Genomic DNA, 27,405 nt, shown 5'->3' on the forward strand with positions numbered 1-27,405 from the left:
GTGAGATCCCGCTGCGGAACGGAGACAATGTAGGTGGCAGGTAACACTCCAATTAATAATGGCCGAACGAGGCCAGTCTATGCTCGGGTTATGCTTCTGTAACCAGGTTAACCCAAGAATGATGGGCGCGGACCGTGATGGCACAATCAAAAAAATTATTTTCTCACAATGATTTCCAGACAAGCGCAGGTTGAGTGGGAGTGTCTGGTGGGTTATGCTGGCTAATAGGCGCCCATCTAGAGAATACACCCTCTTGGGTACACACAGTTTTACAACAGGAATCTTATGGAGTCTCATGAACTCAAAATCCAAAAAGTTATCATCTGCTCCCGAGTCAATGAGAGCGCAAATGTCTATTTGTTGGTTAGGCCAAGAAAGAGTACCTTTTAGCTGCATTCTGCCTGCGGCCAACGAAGGAGAACGGCGACCTCTGGTGGACGTGTCCTCTGGCGAGTGAGGGCGCGCTCGTGGCCGTGCCGCGGGGCGTGGCAGTTCCTTGCAGCGGGAGATGAGGTGATCAGCGCCTCCACAGTATAGGCAGAGTTGGAGGCGAAAACGGCGTTCCCTCTCAGCGGTGGTGAGTCGACGGCCTCCCAGTTGCATTGGCTCGTCTATCTGCCATGAAGGAGAGGTGTCTTCGAGGACGAGTTGCTCCGTCTTGCAGATGGCAGGTCTAGCAGGCGCTGATTGGCTGCAAGGTGGGGCTTGTCTTCCCCGTCGGTCCCTCCTCTCCTCTAGTAGGCGGAAGTCGATTTGCACCGCCAGCTCAATAAGATCATCCAGGTTCGTCGGGAGTGACAGCGGGATCATCATATGACGAATTTCGTCCGCGAGACCCAGGAAGAAGGCGTCCAACAACGCCGAGGGACCCCAGTCACAGTCGGCCGCCATGGTGCGGAACTCGACGGGTCGCGTAATCCGCGACCCGTCGTGAACCCTGTTGCAGCCGGAAAAGGGATCTCGCTGCCTCTCTACCTGGGAGTCGTCGTTGGAATATTTGCTTCAAGGACTTGGAAAAGTTCGCGTATGTGGAGCTGGAGGTGGTCTGACGGTTCCATTCTGCAGTCGCCCAGGTGCCAGCGCGGCCAGACAGGTGAGAGATCACAAACGCTACTTTAGCCCGCTCAGAGGTGAAAGCGGACGCGTTTAGCTCAAAATGGAGTTCACACTGCGTCAGGAATTGTCTTACGTCTTCCTTTTCCCCGGAAAAACGTTCGGGTCGGGAAAGCCGTATATTGCTAGTACTAGCTGGTTGTGGAGGCTGGGTGGATGCCTGGTCAGGCACGGTGGTCGAGGTGGGTACGACGGTGGCTAACAGCATGTTGATTCGCTCCAACATGGCGTCTTGACGCTCCGACATCCCCTGTAGACCTCGGCTCAGGTGGTCAAGCTGGTCCCCCTGCTGGTTGATCCTTTGAGCCTGGCCTTGCAATGCTCTCTTCCAGGAGTCTGTCTCTGCGGGTTCCATCGTCTTGGCCGGAACTTTCTGTTAGGATGTGGTGATGTGGATCCCAAGGATGCAGAGACGAGTTTGGGTTTTCAATTGTTCTTCCTCTTTATTTGGCGGAAGCACAAGGTAGCGAAACAAAACAATGGCGATGGTGGAAAACACAACACACCATGTAACAAACTACTAATATAAATACCTACAAAAAACCAAAAGCGCTAGACAAGGCTAGGAGAAATACTTAATGAAAGAAGTATTACTGAAAAAATCAAAGTACAAAATAAAGGCGCTAGACAAGGCTAGGAAAAATACAAGCAAACCTGAGATGAAGCACAAGACAAACTAGTGAGTCCGCTGGCGAGTCTAAATACAAATGAGTCTGAAGCAAGCAGTGACAAAGTTCCGGCGCTCACAGGCCGTCAGCAGCCAGGTTAAATAGGCTGCTTCTAATCAATGTCAGGTGTGTGCTGCTGCCTTGCGCCAGCTGCACTCCATACTGTGGATGAGAGAGAGAGTGAATATGGTGCAGACAATAGAAATAGGCAAGGACATTTACAGATTACCACAAACATGGTGGCAAGCACAAAAACGCAATATGATAAACACAAAATAGGAGCACAAAAGCAAGCATTAACAAACATACATACATACATTAAACCACGCACAACCAAACAGTAGTCTACCCCACATGAGGTATTAGAGATAGGTGGTTAATAGGTATGATTTCAGTTTATTTTTGAAGTTGGATAATTATTACAGCATACTGAGGTTATAATGGTGGAATGGGTTGAAATTGTTGAAACATGGGAGGAGTAGTCAAAAGAAAAAAAGGGCAAAAAAAACATGAAAGTGATGATTTACTATAAAATTGGTAATATTGGGTATCGTTTTTTTTAATTAGCCCAAATGTTCTGAAATGTGTACACATTATTTATTTATATTTTTATATATGTGTATATATATGTGTATATATATATATATATATATATATATATATATATATATATATATATATATATATATATATATATATATATATATATATATATATATATATATATATATATATATATACACACACACACACATATACATATATATACATACATACATATATATATATACATATATATACATATACATATACACATAAATAACATATGTATATATATATAATACATATACATTTAATCAAATAAAAATATGATGCAAACATTTCTTATTTTGATATTAGTTTTAATAAATAATGATACAAATTAAATACAATATCCATCCATCCATCCATTTTCTAATATATTAAAAATAAAATACAATATATTATAAATAATGTATTATCTAGTGTTTGTAGATCAGTTATTGAGTAAATAATAAATAGATAATGGAATAAAATAAGTACAGTAAAATAAGTACAGGATCCTAGATTACTACACTCAAAATGATAGGTTGTACGGTCCAATATATATTATTTTTAATTACAGCCTTTTAACCAAAAGAGACTCTTTAGAGTACAAAACATACAAACAGATAACTTGGAGGAAAGGAAGGAGTTACTTACTGTACACTTGGTTAAAAAATAGCATAATTTAGTTAGGTAGAGGCAGTATTGTTATGTTATTGCATGAGGATTTAAACAGTTTAAGAGAGCGAGGGTGAGAAACAGTCAAATGAAGAAAATGTTTTTTGTGCATTTAGTATTGCAGCATCTCATTAGACTGCGGGTGTATGCTGAGCATTAGAAGCAAAATCATCAGTGCATTTTTAACACACTTGCTTGATGACTTTATTTTACCTAATTAGTTATATTTCTATTTGCACTAAAGGACCTCTGCTGAATATTATTTTAAAAGAAGTCTTCGCCGTACAGTATTGTATCTGTACTGCTGCTTTGTCAAGGTTTTTAGCAATTCTTTTGCCACCTTTTCTAAAAACAAGACCACTTCACGGTTATGGTTAGCAGCAACAATCTGAAAGCCAGCGAAGTGTAAGCATTGGGTGTCACTTGCGGTCTATTCCGTCCATACAGTATTCATGGTTCACATTTGGCTCACACAGCCAGTGATCTCACAGCCTTTCAAGCGCTTGCATTCAAATATGCTCTTTCATAGCTCTTGTTTCATGTCCCTGGAAAACCAGTTTGATCCCAGGAGACACCAAACTCACTGAAGAGGGTCTCTCCTCTGTCAGGCTGCATACTAAAATTAGAAAAATATTCTCTCCCTCTCTCTCTTTTTTTTAAATAGGCTACACCCCTTACCAACTAACAGATGTCAAACCCCAATTATATTAATTTAATGAAAGTGTCTATCAAATACATTGGTACCTCAATTTCTTTGTTTGACCTAGATTTTTCAAACCAAATCGTATGAAAACCCTGTGTAAATGTAAGTCTGTTTCAGAAACCCAAAAATGTTAACACTAACCACAGTTTATTTTTTGTTTGGAAGAACTACAGTTCGACATACAAAAAACCTATGACAAAAGCACATAAAATACCAATGCCGATAACCACCATATTACCCTTCATTGTTTTGGCTAGCAGCAGTGCGGCGCATTCAGGGACAGTGTAAATATGCACTATAAGCCTCCCGTTGACTCTTAAAAAGTTAAAGTTAAAGTACCACTGATAGTCACACACACACTAGGTGTGGTGGAATTACTCTCTGCATTTGACCCAACCCCTTGTTCCACCCCCCCTGGGAGGTGAGGGGAGCAGTGAGCAGCAGAGGTGGCCACGCTCGGTAATCATTTTGGTGATTTGGTGATGCTGAGTGCCAAGCAGGGAGGTAATGGGTCCCAATATGTTAGTCTTTGGTATGACTCGGCCGGGGTTTGAACTCACGACCTAACAATCTCAGGACGGACACTCTAACCACGAGGCCACTGAGCAGGTTACAGAGGGCTTCTGACTATTTATCCCACAATGCATTGCCGGCAGCCATAATGGTAGAGTATTGTTTACTGAGAGTCATTGTTTACAATAGCGCAACACACAATATTTCCGGACTATTCAGTGGAAAATAACATTGCGCCTGCTTTGCTACAATGGAGAAAAAGTGTCAGTCATTAGATAAGAAGTCTCTTACTTGTTACAAGGAGAAAACAGCCCCAATTGGATGTGAGGATCCTTACCAGTTTAACAATGAGTAGGGATGGGCGATACCACACTTTTAGGATTCGATACGATACCGATACTTTTTCTTGCATTTTCATCGATACCGATACCGATACCATTAATTTCTTATTGGCAATTTTTGTCAGTCAAAAATATTAATACTATTATTATTTAAGACAAATCACAAGACAAATACAGACCATTTATACCACATGTATTATGGTCAATATGTAATAAAAGTAAAATTAAAATAAATAACATAAATATGAAAAATAAATTAAATATTATATATAATAATAATTATATATTATATATAATAATAATTAGATATTAGGGCTTTCCAATTAACTGTCAAATCCGAATCGCAAGAAGCTGCAGTTATTTTTTAAAGTTTGTGATATAATTAGCAATTAATGAAATATGAAATAGGCTAATGTTTTAGAAATGTAAGAAATCATGTTACAGATTAAAACCAAAATCACATTCAATCATATATTTCAAGATTTTCTTGGAAAAAAATAAAACTGTAATGCAAAGATGAAGAATTTCCTAATTGTATCTCTTTCATTTATTTTTTCATTTATTTATTTATTTCAGGCAATGACAAAGACGTACAAGTTGACAAAACATAATAATATAAATTAATATAGTGCATTATTGTCCAGTTTTGCCTGAAAGGGAGTGGGAAGAAGATAACTTATTTAATCCCACCCCCAGTTCTCCATTCAGTGATTATTCACATGAGTTTCACTCTCACTTTGTTCAAGGATTATAATACAGATGTTGTATCACAGTGGCATTACCACAGGTAACAAAAATTATTACACTGTAACAATAATTTGTATCAACAATGTAGGAATAATGAATATACCAACAATGGTAATAGACATCATAGCAATAATGGTAATAGACAACATAGCAATAATGGTAATGAAACATTGAGCACATGTTAACACTTTGAGACAGAGTACAGCAGCAGGTCAAATTAAAGACCCTCATCTCTATATTTGAACCAGACCCCATGTTTGTATAATAGTTTAAATCGATTAATAGTTTGGCATTGCTTGTGTTGTAAGTCCAGTTTGTTCCATAGTTTTACTCCTTTATACAGACACACAAAAACGTTTACGAGTGGTTTGAGCTCTCGGCAATAAGAAATATCCAAAGCCTCTCAAGTTATGAGCTTGCACTCGTCTTATAAAAAAAACGTTGTAGATTAGGTGGCAATAATTTGTTAAAAGCTTTATATAAGATTATTAATGTTTTATATTTAACAAGGTCATCAAATTTGAGCAACTTTGATTGCATAAACAGATTATGAGTATGTTCTAAATAACCAACGTTGTGAATGATCCGCACTGCTCTTTTCTGTAATATGATCAGAGGATGAATTGTGTTTTGGTAAGTATTCCCCCATACTTCAACACAGTATGTAAGGTATGGCAGTACCAAGGTGCAGTATAGAGTACGGAGTGCATTTTCATTGAGGTATAGTTTTGCTTTGTTTATAATTGAGAGGCTTTTGGAGATTTTTGTTTTAATGTGTCTGACATGAGGTTTCCATGATAGTTTACTATCAATTATTACTCCCAAAAATGTATTCTCATTTACGATTTCAATTTGGGTACCATCAATACTTATTTTCTGTTCAGACGTTATGTTGCGATTTCCAAACATTACTATCTTAGTTTTATTTATATTCAAAGATAATTTATTTGTGTCCATCCATTTTTTTACTACGTTTAGTTCTGTGTTTACTGTATTTATGAGCTCATTATAGTCATCACTACTGTAGAATAAATTTGTCGTCTGCAAAAAGTATAAATTTCAATATTTTGGATGTATTAAACGTATCATTAATATATACATTAAACCGTTTTGGCCCCAACACGGACCCTTGGGGGACACCACAAGCAATGCCAAGAGTATCAGATAAAAATTGACCCATTTTAACAAACTGTACCCTCCCTGTTAAATAACTTTTTAACCAGTCACCAGCCAGCCCCCTAATTCCATATCTTCCCATTTTATCTAGTAGAATTGAATGATTAATGGTATCAAAGGCTTTCTTTAGGTTAATAAAAATACCAACTGCATATCTTTTATGCTCCAGTGCATTAGTAATTTCCTCAATAGCTTCAGTTATTGCGATTGAAGTTGTTCTTTTGGACCTAAAGCCATACTGACCGTCATTGATTATCTCTTTCTTATCTTGTTTTAAATACTCAAGCAATTTTCAACTAACAGTAAATTCCCCTGTGTGGAAATTATTTGAATTTAGGATAATCATTTAAACAAAAATATTCAGTAAAAAAATCAAATAAACAATGCCTGACACTGGATATGCCTGGCTGCATCGCTGTCGGCTGGCTGTGTGTGTGTTGCACGTTGACGACGCTCATTCGCTGTCTCCTGTCACGTGACTGAGCCAGCTCTATACTCTGCCAGGTACAGGGGTGTCCCAGCACATAGTAAGTTAAGTAAGTCATCAAAAACATCTGAAAGTGATGCTTGCACCCCCCACACGCCGTTTTTTGGTTTATATCGATACTTTTTTCAGAAAAGTGTTGCCAAATGAGTAGCGTGTGAGTATCGATATATCGATACCACAGGATCGATACGCACATCCCTAACAATGAGTATAGTAAGGATCACAACATATTCCCTGATGTTTCATACCCAGACTTGGTGAATAACTTAATTTTTCAATTAAATTTAAAGGTGGGCGGATCAATATAAGTATCGAGAGTAACGGTAACAAGAGTAGAATAGGTATCTGGTTGATACTACAGTGGTTAAACTAATAATTTTGTTATCAAACGTTTTTTGGGTCGTTTTTGCTATTGTTTACCTACTCGGGAAATAAGTCACTGGACAATAAAATTATTTTAATCAGAGCCTATAGTAAAAAGTTGGCACAGGGGCATGTTCACCACTGTGTTACATGGCTTTTCCTTTTAACAAAACTCAGTAAACGTTTGGGAACTGAGGAGACCAATTTTTGAAGCTTTTCAGGTGGAATTCTTTCCCATTCTTGATTGATGTACAGCTTAAGTCTAGTACCCGCACTCTTTTACTACGAAGTCAAGCTGTTGTAACACGTGGCTTGGCATTGTCTTGCTGAAATAAGCAGGGGCGTCCATGATAACGTTGCTTGGATGGAAATATATGTTGTTCCAAAACCTGTATGTACCTTTCAGCATTCATGGCGCCTTCACAGATGTGTAAGTTACCCATGTTCTCTGAACCTTTTGATGATATTACGCAACGTAGATGGTGAAATCCCTAAATTCCTTGCAATAGCTGGTTGAGAAAGGTTTTTCTTAAACTGTTCGACAATTTGCTCAGGCATTTGTTCACAAAGTGGTGACCCTCGCCCCATCCTTGTTTGTGAATGACTGAGCATTTCATGGAAGCTGCTTTTATACCCAATCATGGCACCCACCTGTTCCCAATTAGCCTGTTCACCTGTGGGATGTTCCAAGTAAGTGTTTTTATGAGCATTCCTCAACTTTGTCAGTCTTTTTTGCCACTTGTGCCAGCTTTGAAACATGTTGCAGGCATCAAATTCCAAATGAACTAATATTTGCAAAAAATAACAACGCTTTCCAGTTTGAACGTTAAGTATCTTGTCTTTGCAGTTTATTCAATTGAATATAGGTTGAAAAGGATTTGCAAATCATTGTATTCTGTTTTATATACAGTTTACACAACATGCCGACTTCACTGGTTTTATAATAAATAAATAAATGGGTTATACTTGTATAGCGCTTTTCTACCTTCAAGGTACTCAAAGCGCTTTGACAGTATTTCCACATTCACCCATTCACACACACATTCACACACTGATGGCGGGAGCTGCCATGCAAGGCGCTAACCAGCAGCCATCAGGAGCAAGGGTGAAGTGTCTTGCCCAAGGACACAACAGACGTGACTAGGATGGTAGAAGGTGGGGATTGAACCCCAGTAACCAGCAACCCTCCGATTGCTGACACGGCCACTCTACCCACTTCGCCACGCCGTCCCCGTTTTGGGTTTTGTAGTAAAAAATTTAAATATTGAATTGATATTGTTACACCGCCACCGTGTGTTTTTTGTTTGATTATAATTGTGATCAAAAATTGAATCATTCAATGATCTTGACAATTTTAAGTATTAGTATTGGTATGACCGAAACTGCCCCTGTAACTACTTGGTATTGGATTGATACACACATTTGTAATATCACCCAAAATGAATATAAAGTATCAAACAACAGCAGAATAAGTGCTTATTACATTTTAACAGCAGTGTAACTAGAACCATGTTACAATAGAAAGTAACTAGATATTAACAGTAAATGAACAAGTACATTAGAACTAAATGGTTGGGAGAAAACATTACAACTGGAAATTACATATGGTACTGCATACATCAACAGCCAAATTAGGAGCCTTTGTAACTCGTTTTGAAAGGGTTCTATTATCATTTACATACCAAATATTATATTGTGATATAGATTTTAGGCAATACAGCCCATCCCTAGCCCATTGTACTAAAACAGAGACTGATTTTAGTGAAAATGTTCACCTTAAACCAAATCACACTAAACGCTTCACATGTCCTTAACTAGAATGTCACTCAGTATAGAATAGATCTACGCCAGTGCCAAAACAAAGTATTGTACAAACTGACATTTTTCTCCGTGACGGATGCATTATTTTTTTCTGCAGCTCTGTTATCTCAAACGATCGTAATGTACCAGGAAAGGAATCCAGCAGGCAGAGAATCAGGAAGCGCTATGATTTGACTGCAGAATTAATTATTGAAGAACCATTTCGCAGGGAGCTGTGGAGGTTGTTGAGAGTTCAACAGGAAGCTCTTTTCCTCTGATCGGCGTCACACGTTTTAAACTGCGAGGTGTGCTGCACATCTGTGATGCCAGTAGCAAAACAATCTCGCCATGAAAGCAAGGCATGAACAGAATGCATGATCACGATGAACGAAAGCTCTGATTTGAGTGCTCGGCACATGCTTTGGGAATTTTAACTTCATTTAGGGGATAAACTATGAAATCTTTTTTTTTTTGATTCCATGCTATATTTGCAGTTTGCAAGAGGATATAAGCAGCAGCAGTTTAACATTATTCACTGTCGTACAAGTGTAAAAAGAAGTTAACATATGTAAGACACAATTAATCAGTCCCTCCGGATTTCAAATCGCAACTTTGTCCAATGTCAGCAACTTCCCCATTTATTTGGGCTGATCAGCGTTATTTTTGCCAATCTTAAATTTGTCTCTGAGCAGCGATCAATCACATACAGTACAGGCCAAAAGTTTGGACACATCTTCTCCTCATTCAATGCGTTTTCTTTATTTTCATGACTATTTACATTGTAGATTGTCACTGAAGGCATCAACACTATGAATGAACACATGTGGAGTTATGTACTTAACAAAAAAAGGTGAAATAACTGAAAACATGTTTTATGTTCTAGTTTCTTTAAAATAGCCACCCTTTTCTCTGATTACTGCTTTGCACACTCTTGGCATTCTCTCGATGAGCTTCAAGCACACCTGCAAAGTGAAAACCATTTCAGGTGACTACCTCTTGAAGCTCATCGAGAGAATGCCAAGAGTGTGCAAAGCGGTAATCAGAGCAAGGGATGGCTATTTTGAAAAAACTAGAACATAAAACATGTTTTCAGTTTTTTCACCTTTTTTTGTTAAGTACATAACTCCACATGTGTTCAGTCATAGTTTTGATGCCTTCATTGACAATCTACAATGTAAATAGTCATGAAAATAAAGAAAACGCATTGAATGAGAAGGTGTGTCTCTCGTTCCTGTCTATGGCACTAAGCCTTGTGGGTAATGTAGTACATAAACATTTAGCCACACACCCTCATCCCGACTTCCTAGTTTGCATGTATGTATAAATGTATTTAACCTTTATCATTCCACGGTAATGCAATTAAGGACAGCAGCATTTACACTTTAGAGATGTTGATGTGTGATAATAATGGTAAATGGGTTATACTTGTATAGCACTTTTCTACCTTCAAGGTACTCAAAGCACTTTGACACTATTTCCACATTCACCCATTCACACACACATTCACACACTGACGGCAGGAGCTGCCATGCAAGGCCCTAACCACAACCCATCAGGTCTTGCTCAAGGACACAATGGCCGTGACGAGGTTGGTAGAAGGTGGGGATCGAACCAGGAACCCTCAGGTTGCTGGCACGGCCTCTCTCCCAACTTCGCCACGCCGTCCCCATCTCTCGTTGTCTCTCATTTACCAACAAAAATCACAGCTATAGATTGCTTTCAACAGTTAACAAATGCTCTTAACATGTTGGAAAATAGATTAATGTTTAAGATGGACAAACAAATACTTTTCAAGAGAAAAACATTCAGTGCAGCACCAATTCAAACTCATATCCGACATTTTTTTTCTTTCTGTAATTCTAATTAATTATTAATATTATCAGTTACATTTAGCCTCCTGAGACCCGAACTCTTGTGTGGCATGCATGTTTTATTTATCTTGGCTATTTGGGATTTTTGGAACCCAATGTGTATAAAAACAAAAAAAAGTTAAAAGTTGCCATCTGAACTTTTGGGTGTGTTTTCAGCCATCTTGAATGCAACATGTGATGTGGTATACACGTTTGCCCTCCACTAATTGGCATTATAATATACTTCTGAGGGGAAACCAGGGTTTGTAGAAAATAAAATTGTATTGTGGTTTACACAACCAAAAATGTGATGTCCACCTATGTGGACGGCGAGTACAACATAGTTATGCTGCCTGGGGCTGAGCTAATCAGTGGCCGGGATACTGAACGCCATGCTCTGACTGGCTTGGTCTTGTTGAGTAGCCAATACTACTGTAGTATTGACATTTTTAGTTGATTTAGCCATGGTTATGCTTGAAAATGCTTCATTTCGACCGGAATTCTGTATTTTAAAAAAAAAACAGAAAAAGAAAGTCTGTGATAGAGTGAAGCCGCAAATTTTGAAATACAATGTGGCGAGGGATTACTGTAGTGCAGGCCTGGGCAATTATTTTGACTGGGGTCGGGGGCCAAATTTAGAGAAAAAAATGTGTCTGGGGGCCGGTATATCTATTTTTAGGAACACTAATACAAAACGTCACAATAATGTCTGATTGAATGACAGACCGCCTTAAAAAACGGAATGGAATTTTTAATTTTTTACTGAGACACCCAGAATGTACATGAAAATAAAGAATGTGGGATTTACAATATTATCTATGAACGACAACATATGAACATCACATCCCCTCTCGATCGACATATTTTACAATCAAGCGAAACGCAACAAAAATGCAACTAACACAGCAAAATATGAACGCGAAGTGTAAAAAAAAAACCCACCTACAATCGGATATATCTTACGGAGACCCTAAAGGGACATGGGAATTTTTTTTTTTTTAGACATGTATCTCGTGGCCACGAGAAACTTTCTCGTGGCCACGAGAAACTTTTTATTAAAAAAAAAAAAAAAAAAAAAAAAATTATAATTTTTTTTTTTTTTTTTTTTTTTTTAATAAAAAGTTTCTCGTGGCCACGAGAAAGTTTCTCGTGGCCACGAGAAAGTTTCTCGTGCGCACGAGAAACTTTCTCGTGGCCACGAGAAAGTTTCTCGTGGCCACGAGAAACTTTCTCGTGGCCACGAGAAAGCATTGGATGCGTGCTGATGGTTTAGTGTGTGTTAAAATGGCAGTTTAGGAGTTAATATGGCTGTATTTCCAGATAGGACTTTCCCCCATGTGTGTTGTGGCAAAATGTGAATGCTTGATTAGTAGGTGTGAGACAAACACTTTATCTTCCTGGTTATTGTAACGCTACGTGTTTGACATTATTTAAGACTTTATCATGCCCGGGAAAGGACAGTTTTCCTCTTCTGTGGCTGTGGGGGTGGGCGTGGCTTGCGGACCTGCAGTGAAGCGGAGTGTGTCAGTTAGTCCCATGTTGATGTGATCAAACTTCTTTCTTGCTTGGAAGATACACACACAATTGTAACTGTTATTTCTTCCTGCAAATAATAAATATGTACAACGTGTTTGGATGTATTCATTTATGTAAAATTGTCATTAAATGTAATATTGCCTGACAAAAAGTGATACGACGTACGTAATATTTTGATATTTACACATCGCATATTTACACACGCGCATCTGACTAGAATACCCTTATGTGCATTACATATATCAACATCAACTACCTACTGTACTGTTTACTTGTTGAAATACCCTTTTTAGAACAAATATCTACCCACATAATTTATATGTGTATATATAATATATATATATGTGTATGTATGTATATGCATATATATATAATATATATATATGTGTATGTATGTATATGCATATATATATATTTATATATATATATATATATATATATATATATATATATATATATATATATATATATGCATGTATATATATACGTGTATGTATGTATATGCATATATATATATATATATATATATATATATATGCATATACATACATACACGTATATATATATGCATATATATATATATATATATATATATATATATATATATATATATGCATATACATACATACATACACGTATATATATATATATATGCATATACATACATACATACACGTATATATATATATATATATGCATATATATATATATATATGCATATATATATATATATATATATATATATATATATATATATATATATATATATATATATATATATATGCATATATATATATATATACGTGTATGTATGTATGTATATGCATATATATATATATATACGTGTATGTATGTATGTATATGCATATATATATATATATATATATATATATATATATATATATATATATATGCATATATATATACGTGTATGTATGTATATGCATATATATATATATATATATATATATATATATGCATATACATACATACACGTATATATATATGCATATATATATATATATATATATATATATATATATATATATATATATATATATATATGCATATACATACATACACGTATATATATATATGCATATAAATATATATATATATATATATATATATATATATATATATATATATATATATATATATATATATATATATATATATATATGCATATATATATATGCATACACGTATATATATATATATGCATATAGATATATATATATATATATATATATATATATATATATATATATATATATATATATATATATATATATGCATATACATACATACACATATATATATATTATATATACACATATAAATTATGTGGGTAGATATTTGTTCTAAAAAGGGTATTTCAACAAGTAAACAGTACAGTAGGTAGTTGATGTTGATATATGTAATGCACATAGGGGTATTCTAGTCAGATGCGCGTGTGTAAATATGCGATGTGTAAATATCAAAATATTACGTACGTCGTATCACTTTTTGTCAGGCAATATTACATTTAATGACAATTTTACATAAATGAATACATCCAAACACGTTGTACATATTTATTATTTGCAGGAAGAAATAACAGTTACAATTGTGTGTGTATCTTCCAAGCAAGAAAGAAGTTTGATCACATCAACATGGGACTAACTGACACACTCCGCTTCACTGCAGGTCCGCAAGCCACGCCCACCCCCACAGCCACAGAAGAGGAAAACTGTCCTTTCCCGGGCATGATAAAGTCTTAAATAATGTCAAACACGTAGCGTTACAATAACCAGGAAGATAAAGTGTTTGTCTCACACCTACTAATCAAGCATTCACATTTTGCCACAACACACATGGGGGAAAGTCCTATCTGGAAATACAGCCATATTAACTCCTAAACTGCCATTTTAACACACACTAAACCATCAGCACGCATCCAATGCTTTCTCGTGGCCACGAGAAAGTTTCTCGTGGCCACGAGAAAGTTTCTCGTGCGCACGAGAAAGTTTCTCGTGGCCACGAGAAAGTTTCTCGTGGCCACGAGAAACTTTTTATTAAAAAAAAAAAAAAAAAAAAAAAATTATTATTTTTTTTTTTTTTTTTTTTTTTTTATAAAAAGTTTCTCGTGGCCACGAGAAACTTTCTCGTGGCCACGAGATACTTTCTCGTGGCCACGAGATACTTTCTCGTGGCCACGAGATACATGTCTAAAAAAAAAAAAATTCCCATGTCCCTTTAGGGGCTCCGTAATATCTGATACATTGCTAAGCTTTAGAACTTTGTTGTAAAAATCTCCTTTCGCGTCTGTCCCTGACACCCAAATTTCAGGCTCTGGAAACACTCTGTGGAAACGCTCCCCACCCACAGGGAAGCTTGCTCAATGTACCTGACCTGAACATTCTTGGCTGTCATATACAAAATATAAAAAAATAAAATACAAAAATACAAAAAATAAATAAAATTATATATATATATATATGTATATATATATATATATATATATATATATATATATATATATATATATATATATATATATATATATATAGTACAGGCCAAAGGTTTGGACAAACCTTCTCATTCAATGCCTTTTCTTTATTTTCATGACTATTTACATTGTAGATTGTCACTGAAGGCATCAAAACTATGAATGAACACATGTGGAGTTATGTACTTAACAAAAAAAATGAGATAACTGAAAACATGTTTCATATTCTAGTTTCTTCAAAATAGCCACCCTTTGCTCTGATTACTGTTTTGCACACTCTTGGTATTCTCTCGATGAGCTTCAAAAGGTGGTCACCTGCAATGGTTGTCACTTCACAGGTGTCATAGTTTTGATGCCTTCAGTGCCAATCTGCAATGTACTGTAAATAGTCATGTAAATAAAGAAAACGGATTAAATGAGAACGTGTGTCCAAACTTTTGGCCTGTACTGTATATAAATATATGTATTTACAAAAAACAAAACAATCACAGCTAAAATAAAGTAAATTTACTCACCTTTTGTCCTTGATGACATAGGTGGGAGGTAACCAGAAAGGCCCTGCTGACTGCAGTCCACAGGAACATTCTTTGCAAAAAATATAGGAGTAGAACGTTAGCTGCTGTATAAAAACACAACCAAAGCTAAAATAAAGTACTTATTGCCGCATGACGTAAGCGTTGTGTTTCAGGACGTGACCAGGGAGCCCTGCTGAAGGCAGTTCAGTCTTTAGGATGTTACAAATGTAAAAAGAAGTTAACTGCTGTATAATGGGATGCAACACTTCACCATCTACTCTCTGCAGAGTGACTTACTGGTACTGTATTTCATTTGAAAGCCTTTCCTATTCCCAGTAATTCTGCTAATGCAATCAGTGATGCGAATCCCAAAGCTGGTAAATGTAGTTATTTAATTACCGAGCTCTTCTTCCCCTTGCCCGTGCACAGCATGCTCTAAACCCGCCGTGCGTTTTAAGCCACAGAAAATGGACCAAAATGGGCTCCCTGAGCAGTTCCAAGTGGATAAACTGCATTCGGCCTGTGGCATTTTGAATTTTTAAACACTTTGGGATAAAAGCTGGATATTAGCATAACTAACATAACTTACTGTGCACTTCTTTTGCTCTTTGAGGAGCTGCATATCTTTGTTTTGGAGATTGATAGTGGAGTCTGTCCAAACCAAACAGCATAAATCGGGAGATAAGTGATGACAAGGGATCTAACAAACAGTAAAAATGGTGTCTTACACGAGGTGTCGAGAATGTCCTATTATGGCAAATCATGCTACATAACCTTTTTTTCTTTAGGAGCTTGTCCCCTCTGGTGGTTGGTAGGCAGGGTGCGCATTCGAGAGTCACTAAAGGGTCACTGCTTACATGTCAGCGCCACTGTTGATGACATTTCAGGGAGATTTAAAGGTGTGGGAGAAGGCAGCTCTTTGACAGCACTTTCAATCATTGTTTACACCCTTTTTCTTTTTGTTAACACCGCTGCTGCTGCAATTTATAACCACAGGACATTCATTGTGCCTCAAGGGCATTTCCATGTGATACATGACAGTTGCAAACTTGTGAGTCTATAAATTGGACTGTAATGAAGCTATAGTGGAGGTTTTTAAACAGGTGTAAAACTAAAATGAAGGTCGTTATTGCACAGTGCAAAGACAAGTAGTTTAATGTTCGAAATGAGAAACTACATTTTTTTTTGCAAATAATCATTAACTTAGAATTTAATGGCAGCAACACATTGCAAAAAAGTTGGCACAGGGGCATTTTTACCACTGTGTTACATGGCCTTTCCTTTTAACAACACTCAGTAAACGTTTGGGAACTGAGGAGACCAATTTTTTAAGCTTTTCAGGTGAAATTCTTTCCCATTCTTGCTTGATGTACAGCTTAAGTTGTTCAACAGTCTGGGGTCTCTGTTGTCTTATTTTAGGCTTCATAATGCTCCACACATTTTCAATAGGAGACAGGTCTGGACTACAGGCAGGCCAGTCTAATACCCGCACTCTTTTACTATGAAGCCATGCTGTTGTAACACGTGGCTTGGCATTGTCTTGCTGAAATAAGCAGGGGCGTCCATGATAACGTTGCTTGGATGGCAACATATGTTGCTCCAAAACCTGTATGTACCTTTTAGCATTAATGGTGCCTTCACAGATGTGTAAGTTACCCATACCTTGGGCACTAATACACCCCCATACCATCACAGATGCTGGCTTGTGAACTTTGCGCCTATAACAATCCGGATGATTTATTTTCCTCTTTGGTCCGGAGGACACAACGTCCACAGTTTCCAAAAACAATTTGAAATGTGGACTCGTCAGACCACAGAACCCTTTTCCACTTTGTATAAGTCCATCTTAGATGAGCTCAGGCTCGGCGAAGCCGGCAGCGTTTCAGGGTGTTGTTGATGAATGGCTTTGGCTTTGCATAGTAGAGTTTTAACTTGCACTTACAGATGTAGCAGCGAACTGTAGTTACTGACAGTAGTTTTCTGAAGTGTTCCTGAGCCCATGTGGTGATATTCTTTACACGCTGATGTCGCTTTTTGATGCAGTACCGCCTGTGGGATCGAAGGTCCGTAATATTATCGCTTACGTGCAGTGATTTCTCCAGATTCTCTGAGCCTTTTGATGATATTACGGACCGTCGATGGGGAAATCCCTAAATTCCTTGCAATAGCTTGTTGAGAAATTTTGTTCTTAAAATGTTCGACAATTTGCTCATGCATTTGTTCACAAAGTGGTGACCCTCGCCCCATCCTTGTTTGTGAATGACTGAGCATTTCAAGGAAGCTGCTTTTATACCCAATCATGGCACCCACCTGTTCCCAATTAGCCTGTTCACCTGTGGGATGTTCCAAATAAGTGTTTGATGAGCATTCCTCAACTTTCCCAGTCTTTTTTGCCACTCGTGCCAGCTTTTTTGAAACATGTTGCAGGCATCAAATTCCAAATGAGCTAATATTTGCAAAAAATAACAGTTTTCCAGTTCGAACGTTATGTATCTTGTCTTTGCAGTCTTTTCAATTGAATATAAGTTGAAAGGGATTAGCAAATCATTGTATTGTGTTTTTATTTATGATTTACACAACGTGCCAACTTCACTGGTTTTGGGGTTTGGACTATATTTGGAGCTTTTGTTCGTTTTTTTAATTGTTGGAACACCTCTTCCTAAAAGCAAGCACAAAGTACAACGAGGGAATGCAAGGGAAAGAGGAAAAATAAGATGATGAAAATAACTAATACTAAAGAGCGATAAGGCACCAGAGCGGCAAATGAGTTGAGGTAATTGGTTAAACAATAAAAGTTATTGTGCAACCATTATTGAACAAGTGAGATGCAAGAGAGATGAAGTCTTTTTGTGCGGCGACTCACATTTGTATTAATCATTACAGCTAAGACTGGTTCACTTTGTATAACAGTTATAAATGTTACATTTGTAAATATTGCCTGTTGATAACTGATTATTTCTAATTCCAATATTTCCAAAGGGGAACAACTGCTTCCAAATACAAACCTAAATCCAGCATCCACTGCATTCTGCTATTAATGTGCATGTGAGGTAATGAAGTACATTGTTCATTCTCAGCACTGATGAATGTGTTGTGTCCAGGCTTAATGTCGGTGCAGTATAAACACACAGTAAGGGTTTCCATGTAGGGAGAAGACAGAGTGCAGCTGCCGTGTTTGTCTGTGAAACACTTCTTGGGTCCACAGAACATGATTGCAGACTAACTATTTATTCTGGACACCCCACCCCCACCCCCCACCGCCTCCCCCGACCCCTCACTATTAGATTTCTGTTATGGAGGCTGAGCGATCCATCCCTCTGGTCTCTCCAAGGCGCGTCCACGCATGCATCCACGGGAGCCAGTTCATCCATACAATACATTGGGTGGCCCCTCGACTGACAACTGGCCCCGAAACGGAGTTCACCAAATAAGATGAAGATCTCGTTTACACTTTGAGGAAATTGCTAGAATTTCCAGAGTGAGTGGCGTGAGAGAAGACACTTTGGCTTACACTTTGGGTGAGTAAGTACTTTTTATTTGAGCTATAACAGTACATATTTATTATATTGAAGCACCATTGGTGTATTTCAAAAACTACCTACCATAGTTAAGAGGTCGTGTTACATTTATTACTAAGTCAAATACACCACCGAATTTTAAAACAAAGTTAACAATAACTAGTTGTGATAAAAGCTGTCAAAAACTTAACTATGTTTATTATTGCAGTATTAATAGATTTAACAACATTTCTACTAATAATACCTAAGATATCCTCCTAAGAGTCCTCTGCAGTGGACATTTGTGTTTTGTAGAACGGGGCTATTTCTTATCCCAAAATATGTAATTCTGACAAAATTAAAATTGGTTCTCAGGAGGATGCATCTTTTTTAATTAGATTATGTAGATTTAACAGCGTTACATGAATGTCTCTCTAAAGTGACAGTGTGATCTTTGAATTATCTCATGAGTGCATGTTCTCCCCATGACTGCGTGGGTTCCCTCCCGGTACTACGGCTTCCTCCCACCTCCAAAGACATGCACCTGGGGATAGGTTGATTGGCAACACTAAATTGGCCCTAGTGTGTGAATGTGAGTGTGAATGTTGTCTGTCTATCTGTGTTGGCCCTGTGATGAGGTGGCAACTTGTCCAGGGTGTACACTGCCTTCTGCCCGAATGCAGCTGAGATAGGCTCCAGCACCCCCCGCGACCCCAAAAGGGACAAGCGGTAGAAAATGGATGGATGGATGTAGTAACAGTGAAAGTAATTTTCAGTGTTATACTATGTGAGTAAATATGGTTTTGTGTGTAATTTGTAAAGACGTTTACAAGACAGCTTTGAATGTAAATATTGTGTGTTGCAAAAACAATTTTAATAAAAGGTCCAGCAATATTTTCTACTTCTAATTTATGGGGTTGGCTGTAAAGTCAGTGTTTGAAGATTCCATTTCCAAGCACACATCACTCTTTTCTAATCATAACACCATTTTAAAGTACTGCCGGTTTCAGATTCCTGTTTAATGTTTTTCCTAAGTTGTTTGTCCCAGCAGTGTGGAGGTTTGGAACCACGGGTCAATAAGACCCAAATCTGGAATATTTACTCCCTCAAAATGTCTCAACTTTAGATTAAAAAAAAGCACACGTTGCACACATTCTTCCCTTAAAAGAATAACTTGTCATTTTTTTGTTTCTACGCTTTTCCCCTATAATGATTTAGAGAATTTAACACGAAACAGAACAGTGATAACTTAGCTTTAGCTATCATTTCAAATCGGTCTACTTCTTCACGGATGTTCCAAACAATGATAAACATCCCTGGTTGCTTTGGCAACGTCTTTTGCACAGACCGACCTGTTTGACATCTGGTTCCTGTGTGTAAAGTGAAGCCTTCCACAACTTAACTGACTTCTTCTCTGTCTTACTTAACAAGGAAGGGGTGGTGATATTCCAGGAAAATGGCAACAATTCATCTACCAGGGTTTATCTTACTGTACATGGTCTATGCGGCTGTTCCCCAAGAACTGACTCCTCGTGGGCCCCGGCCATTTCCATTGCCAGGAGACAGTCCAGATCAAATTCCAACAAAACCAGAAGGTTGTGAGAGTGAGTTGTGGTTGTTGTATTGACTGAAGGCTAGTATGGAAAGGATGTATTGAATATAATAAAGTCCACATTTACTCACCCCAGGCAGGATAATAAACTGTCCCATCAAGCTGTTCTTCACCATCGACACTTCCGAGACCATTGCCCTGCAGGAGTCTCCGCCTGGCATACTGGTGGAAAACATCAAAGAGTTCATGCGGACTTTTGTCCACAGGCTGCGTGATGAAGAGTACCGGGGTCAGGTCCGCATCAGTTGGTCTATCGGAGGCCTGCACTTCTCCCAGAAGCAGGTGGTCTTCAGCCAGTTTTCCACCAGAGAGAGCTTCATCAGGAGCCTCAGTGGCATTCGATACCTGGGCAAAGGCACCTACATCGACTGTGCCCTCCAAAACATGACCTATCACATGACTCAGCACTATTGGGGAATAAAGGCCGCACTCTTCTCTGTGGTCATCACTGACGGCCATGTGACAGGAAGTCCTTGCGGTGGGATCAAGGTGACGGCAGAGAAGGCTCGCGAGCAGGGGATTCGCGTTTTCTCAGTGGCGGCGTCCAGGTCCATCGATGAGACGGGAATGAAGGAGATTGCCAGCTCGCCTCCAGAAGTTTACCGCAATGACTATTTAGCTGTGGAGATCGTCAACGGCAGACCGAAAATAAAGACAGAATCTATTGATCGTATTATAAAAGCTATGGTGATCTGGAACCTTTTCTATATTCTGCCTTGAATGTTACATATACATTTGTTGATGCTACCGTCACGCTGGCATGTATCTTCCACTCACCTAAATCTTTTCCTTGCAGAAATACCAAGCCTACTCAGAGGTAAGAACCTCTGTCTGAAAGGTATTTCATGTTTTTATCATTCGAATAAAAGCTTATTTTGTTTTCCCTCCAACAATGCTTTTGTAGTGCTACCAACAGGAATGCATCGAGACCCCTGGGAAACCTGGACCACGAGGGCCTCAAGGGCCAAAAGTAAGATAAGAATGGATCGTGTGGATTCAGTTGGGATGAATGAGAGGATGTCATGGTTGTTTGGATGGATGCAACACCTTCAATTAGGATGGCTTCCGTTCTCATGGATGGGATGGAATTGTATGGCTTGGTTGGGTTTGAAAGCACTTGGTTGGGATGAAAAGGTTGGTTGGAAAAGAAGGAGTTGAGATGGAATGGTAATGGAGGGTTGGTTTGGGAAGAATTGCATGGTTTGTAAAATGTGGTCAAATAGCAATGCTGGGATTGATCCCATGGCATCATTTAGGATAGACAGGATTCCTTGAATTGGGTTGGGATTAAATGGTTCCAATGGGATGAAACGTGGGTAAGCTTTAACTGATTGCATGGTTGCATTGACGATGGATGATATGGCTACAATTCTGATGGATGAGATAGACTAGCTAAATTGAGATAGATGGGATAGGATGAGTTTGTTTGGATAACATGTTTGGGTTATGAAGGTTGAGTATGGACAGCTTAGCCAGTCTAAGCTGCATTGGGATGAATGGGTAAGTGGTATACAGACTACACAAACACTAACAATTTATTAACATGTCCAAATGTGTGTTTCAATTGTATTATTTTGGTATATTTCGTATTATATTCAGGGTCTAAAAGGAAACAGAGGTCATCCTGGGGTAAAAGGCACAACGGGAAGACAGGTAGGAAGGTTGTGCAGATCCGGAATTATCCTTTGGGGACAAAGATTATAAATATAACTTTTATAAAAACAGGGTGATCCTGGCATCGAGGGTCCGATTGGACGTCCTGGACCAAAGGTTAGCGGAGGAATTCTGATTTACTGATAGTTAATCTACATTGTTTTCATCTCAATAACATTCTTTGTTTTGGGCTTTGACATAGGGAGTGGTCGGATGGAAAGGTGACAAGGTGAGACGATTGTTTTTCGTGCCCATATTATCATTTTTCGAACTTTTTGCATTTATATATTTTTTCTACTATCAACAGGGTGAAATAGGAGGAAGCGGAGCAAAGGTAGTTTTAAATGGTGGTGCTATAATAAGTCAAATACAGGAGGGAACATTCATATCATGTCATCTCCAAATGATCAGGGTTTGTTTGGCATACCGGGCAGGAATGGAACTGATGGACAGAAGGTGAGCTTAAGACCTATACCTAAAAAGGTCAACTTGTACAATCTGATGAGAAAGTTGTGGGTGTACCTAATGTTTAATAAACTGTGATGACATTGAATTTTGGTCATATCTACAGGGTAAGATTGGCCGTATTGGAGCTCCTGGTTGTATAGGGGAACCAGGCGACAAAGTGAGTCAAGTCAACTTTGTTTTCCTATGGTGAACCTTGGTGAACTTTATAAGCGACCAAAATATATTTTTTTGGTCTCTACAAGGGAAAAGATGGCTACCCAGGAGAAGTCGGGGATACTGGGCCACCAGGCGGAAAAGGAGAAAAGGTTTGAAGCCCACACTAAAATCAGGTTCGCTAGATTTACGTGATTACCTATGGAGAAGATCAATTAATAAACTGATTCGTTATCAATATTCATGGAATATTTTCCCTGGATGTTCTGAACTCAGGATGCTTGGAGCAGTTATACCATAGTGAAGTTGCGCATGGGTGTAGCTTCACTTCCCTATTATTATTTATGTGGTTTGTTTGTTTTAAGAATAGGGACGGTAGCCCACTTGAGTTAGATCTACCTCCCCCAATATCAGTTTAATGAGATTAAAACATCCATAGCTCCATATTGATAGCATTGCTATAATATTAGCACTCTTAGCTATGCAATAATGACTAAAAATGTTTCAGACTAAAATGTCCATTGCAGTTTGAAACGTCATTCAGAGTAAATTTAAAATTATTTTGTTGTCAAGCAGGCCAACATTAGCCAGGAAGTGAGTTTGAAAAGCATTAGCCCTTAGCTTGGTTAGCGAGCCAGGCCTTAGCATGGTGTTAGCAAGTTAGCTCTTGTCGCATCTTTAGACCTCTTCCTAATGTGAAAAGGGTCTATTCGATAAACCCAGTTATTAATTCTACCATTAAATTAATCTTGTAATCTTACCTGTGGTTGATTTTGACGTCGTTCAGGGCGACCTTGGCCTACCCGGGAAGTCAGGCCTTGCAGGCCCTGAGGGTGAACGAGGATCAAAGGTAAACACAAACCAAAAAAAATCACATCCCCACCAAAGTCAAAAACACGTGGACTGATGTATGCAGGGTGAAAGAGGAAATCCAGGGAATCCAGGACCCCCAGGAGAAAGGGGACTACCGGTATAAATTAAGCTAGGTTTTCATTGCCAAGACCGTTAACGACAGTAAAACAACGATGTGAATCTTTCAAGGGACCGAGTGGCTCAAGCGGACCAAAGGGCGAAGTGGTATAATTCTATAATATGACCATCAATGACTTCCTTCTGGTGACTTTTCCGCCATTTGTCAAGAATTTTCCTAAACATTAACAGGGAGCGCGAGGAGACCAAGGACCAAATGGAGCTCAAGGATTTCCTGGGAAAAAAGGAGAGAAGGTGAAATCATCGCTCAGAAATGTTCTTTTAATCCTTTAGTATCAATGGCTTTTTTATGCATTTTCATTGGTAAGTTGACCGCTAGAGCAGCTGCGTTATACAATATAAAAACATGACATCATCTCTTCAATTCTGTTCACCTGGACTACTGTCCCATAGGAAATAATGGAATACAATCTGTTCCAGTCTCAAACTGTTACCTTCTTTAAAATGTCAGTAACTGTGCAGGTAATGTTTCATTATGTTTATAATCAATCAATCAATGTTTACTTATATAGCCCTAAATCCAGAGTGTCTCAAAGGGCTGCACAAGCCACAATGACATCCTCGGCTCAGATCCCACATCAGGGCAAGAAAAAAACTCAACCCAATGGGATGACAATGAGAAACCGTGGAGGGGACCGCAGATGTGGGGACCCCTCTCCTGGGCGACCGGTGCAATGGACGTCGAGTGGATCTAGCATAATATTGTGAGAGTCCAGTCCATAGTGGATCTAACATAATAGTGTGAGAGTCCAGTCCATAAAATAAGATACTTTATAGTAAAACAACGAGGAAAGAGTCTTAACTGTTGCACTGGTGTAAAAACAAACGAAGAACTGTAAAATGTAAACCTTACTTGGTTTGATGTGATGAATCTACTTCTTCTTATGCTTAAATATCTTTGGTTGAGGCCTAAAAAGCCATAGCAACAAAACAGAAACAAAACACCAGCATAGTATTTTGACATTTGCAGGTCTCAAACTCTGAAGTTTAATGCGATGTAATAGGAAAAGTTGTTGAATTTAGAAATACTTAAGTTTATTCATTCTTCCCTTTCATTCTTTTTATTTATATTCCACCTATTCTTCCAATGCCCACTTTTTGTACACCTTTCTGAAAAACCCATCCATTTTCTACCGCTTGTCCCTTTCCAGCAAACTCAAATGTCCACTGCAGAGGACGCTGGCTCTCAGGAGGATAATTGTACTCGCTGACTGATAATAATTAGAACAGGGGTGTATCAAATTTATTGTAGCTCAGGGGCCGCATGGAGGAAAATCTATTCCCAAGTTGGCCGTAATGGTAAAATCATGGCATGATAACTTTAAAGTAAAGGCAACTCCAGGTTGTTTTCTTTGGCCAAAAATAGAACTAGCACATTCTGAAAACGTACAAATCAGAAATAATCCTCTGGATTTTCAAGTTTGTTGAACATTCTGAGGAAACAGTGGCTGTGTCCGCCCTGAGATCGGTAGGTTGGAGTTCAAATCCCAGCCGAGTCATACCAAAGACTATAAAAATGGGACCCATAACCTCCCTGCTTGGCACTCAGCAACAAAGGGTTGGAGTTGGGGGTTAAATCACCAAAATGATTCCCGGGCGCGGCGCCGCTGCTGCCCACTGCTCCCCAAGGGGATGGGACAAATGCAGAGGACAAATTTCGCCACATCTAGTGTGTGTGTGACAATCATTGGTACTTTAATCTTAATCTTAAATTGGTGCAGTTTCAAAAACCCAATGAGTTTAGACTTTGTCTCAGTGTATCTACAAAGCCAGGATTAAACTTTAAATCACAGTCTTTCCGGGATTGAACAAAAAACACATGTAAACTCTTCGAGATATGAAATACCTTCCACGTATCAATCCAGTGCTAACTCAACAAACCGTAAGAAACGAAGGTAAAAACTAGAGATGTCCGATAATATCGGCAGTCCAATATCGGCCGATAAATGCTTGAAAATGTAATATCGGAAATTATCGGTATCTGTTTCAAAATTATCGGTATCGGTTTTAAAAAGTAAAATGTATGACTTTTTAAAACGCCGCTGTACGGAGTGGTACACGGACGTAGGGAGAAGTACAGAGCGCCAATAAACCTTAAAGGCACTGCCTTTGCGTGCCTGCCCAGTCACATAATATCTCTGGCTTTTCACACACACAAGTGAATGCAAGCATACTTGGTCAACAGCCATACAGGTCACACTGAAGGTAGCTGTATAAACAACTTTAACACTGTTACAAATATGTACCACACTGTGAACCCACACCAATCAAGAATGACAAACACATTTCGGGAGCACATCCGCACCGTAACACAACATAAACACAACAGAACAAATACCCAGAACCCCTTGCAGCACTAACTCTTCCGGGACGCTACAATATACACCCCCAGCTAACCCCTACCCCCCCAAACCGCGCCCACCTCAACCTCCTCATGCTCTCAGGGAGAGCATGTCCCAAATTCCAAGCTGCTGTTTTGAGGCATGTTAAAAAAAATAATGCACTTTGTGACTTCAGTAATAAATATGGCAGTGCCATGTTGGCACTTTTTTCCATAACTTGAGTTGATTTATTTTGGAAAACCTTGTTACATTGTTTAATGCATCCAGCGAGGCATCACAACAAAATTAGGCATAATAATGTGTTAATTTCATGACTGTATATATCGGTATCGGTTGATATCGGAATCGGTAATTAAGAGTTGGACAATATCGGAATATCGGATATCGGCAAAAAAGCCATTATCGGACATCTCTAGTAAAAACTATTCAAAAGGTTTAAGTTCACTTTTCTCGTGTTTGACAGGGACATTTTGGGGGAATAAGGGTTCCAAATGACGATGCGTTCGAAGCAGAAGACAAAAAACGGCAGGTTTTAAGTTTGATGTGGGTCGAAGAGGAGGAGCCACAATCACCATTTACTGTGTACCTCCTGCTTGGCCCCGGTATAAACAGTTTGCTTGCCTAACAGAATTGCTATTGTGACATCCAGTGGACACATTTAGAACAGCAGTTTCTTTCGTTAAAAAAAAAAAAAGCAGCTAATTTTTATACATGGCAAACTCATCACGCGGGCCGGATAAACCTGTTCTCGCGTACCTTTGACACCCCTGAATTAGAATAACAATTTTAGATGAACTGTGCTTTCATTTGAAGGGAGAACGAGCAGTGCACGGAGGCAGAGGACGACCAGGGGAGGAGGGATTCAAGGGTGCAAAGGTGAGCTTTTTGAGAACATACCAAATCCTCCTTGGACCGAGATTGGAAAACCTTTTTTTTTTCCAACATATTTTGTAGAAGAAAATAAACCACACAAAGATGTATTGCTGATAACAATTAACTCTCTGTTTTAGGGGGACCGTGGACTGCCAGGACCGAGGGGTCAACAAGGAGACCCAGGGAGTCCTGGAGCAAATGTGGGTTGTTGAAAACATCCAACTGTGGTTTCATTTGCGGACAATATAAAAACAAATAGGTAGTTATACCAC

At 38.5% G+C, this 27,405-nt stretch overlaps 1 protein-coding gene across 4 annotated transcripts in view; it reads left to right on the forward strand.

The window, feature by feature from the left end:
* The window catches only part of LOC133664954 (collagen alpha-2(VI) chain-like), a 79,546-nt gene that overhangs the window by 43,326 nt on the left and 8,815 nt on the right, over positions 1-27,405 (forward strand). Inside the window, exons 1-19 of one of the 4 annotated variants that reach the window (XM_062070031.1) lie at positions 757-1,093; positions 18,830-19,067; positions 20,474-20,646; positions 20,731-21,341; positions 21,451-21,471; positions 21,559-21,624; positions 22,254-22,307; positions 22,380-22,424; positions 22,510-22,536; positions 22,615-22,641; positions 22,719-22,763; positions 22,879-22,932; positions 23,018-23,080; positions 23,716-23,778; positions 23,845-23,898; positions 23,970-24,005; positions 24,090-24,152; positions 27,074-27,136; positions 27,271-27,333. In XM_062070031.1, coding sequence (XP_061926015.1) covers positions 20,499-20,646; positions 20,731-21,341; positions 21,451-21,471; positions 21,559-21,624; positions 22,254-22,307; positions 22,380-22,424; positions 22,510-22,536; positions 22,615-22,641; positions 22,719-22,763; positions 22,879-22,932; positions 23,018-23,080; positions 23,716-23,778; positions 23,845-23,898; positions 23,970-24,005; positions 24,090-24,152; positions 27,074-27,136; positions 27,271-27,333 — 1,503 coding nt within the window. In that variant the 5' untranslated portion in view covers positions 757-1,093; positions 18,830-19,067; positions 20,474-20,498. Of the gene's footprint in view, positions 1-756; positions 1,094-18,829; positions 19,068-20,473; positions 20,647-20,730; positions 21,342-21,450; positions 21,472-21,558; positions 21,625-22,253; positions 22,308-22,379; positions 22,425-22,509; positions 22,537-22,614; positions 22,642-22,718; positions 22,764-22,878; positions 22,933-23,017; positions 23,081-23,715; positions 23,779-23,844; positions 23,899-23,969; positions 24,006-24,089; positions 24,153-27,073; positions 27,137-27,270; positions 27,334-27,405 lie in introns of those variants that run through there. The other 3 variants (XM_062070032.1, XM_062070029.1, XM_062070030.1) reach the window with 3 other exon arrangements.

The sequence above is a fragment of the Entelurus aequoreus genome, linkage group LG14 (genome assembly GCF_033978785.1).
Source record: "Entelurus aequoreus isolate RoL-2023_Sb linkage group LG14, RoL_Eaeq_v1.1, whole genome shotgun sequence".
In the NCBI taxonomy this organism is placed as follows: domain Eukaryota; kingdom Metazoa; phylum Chordata; class Actinopteri; order Syngnathiformes; family Syngnathidae; genus Entelurus; species Entelurus aequoreus.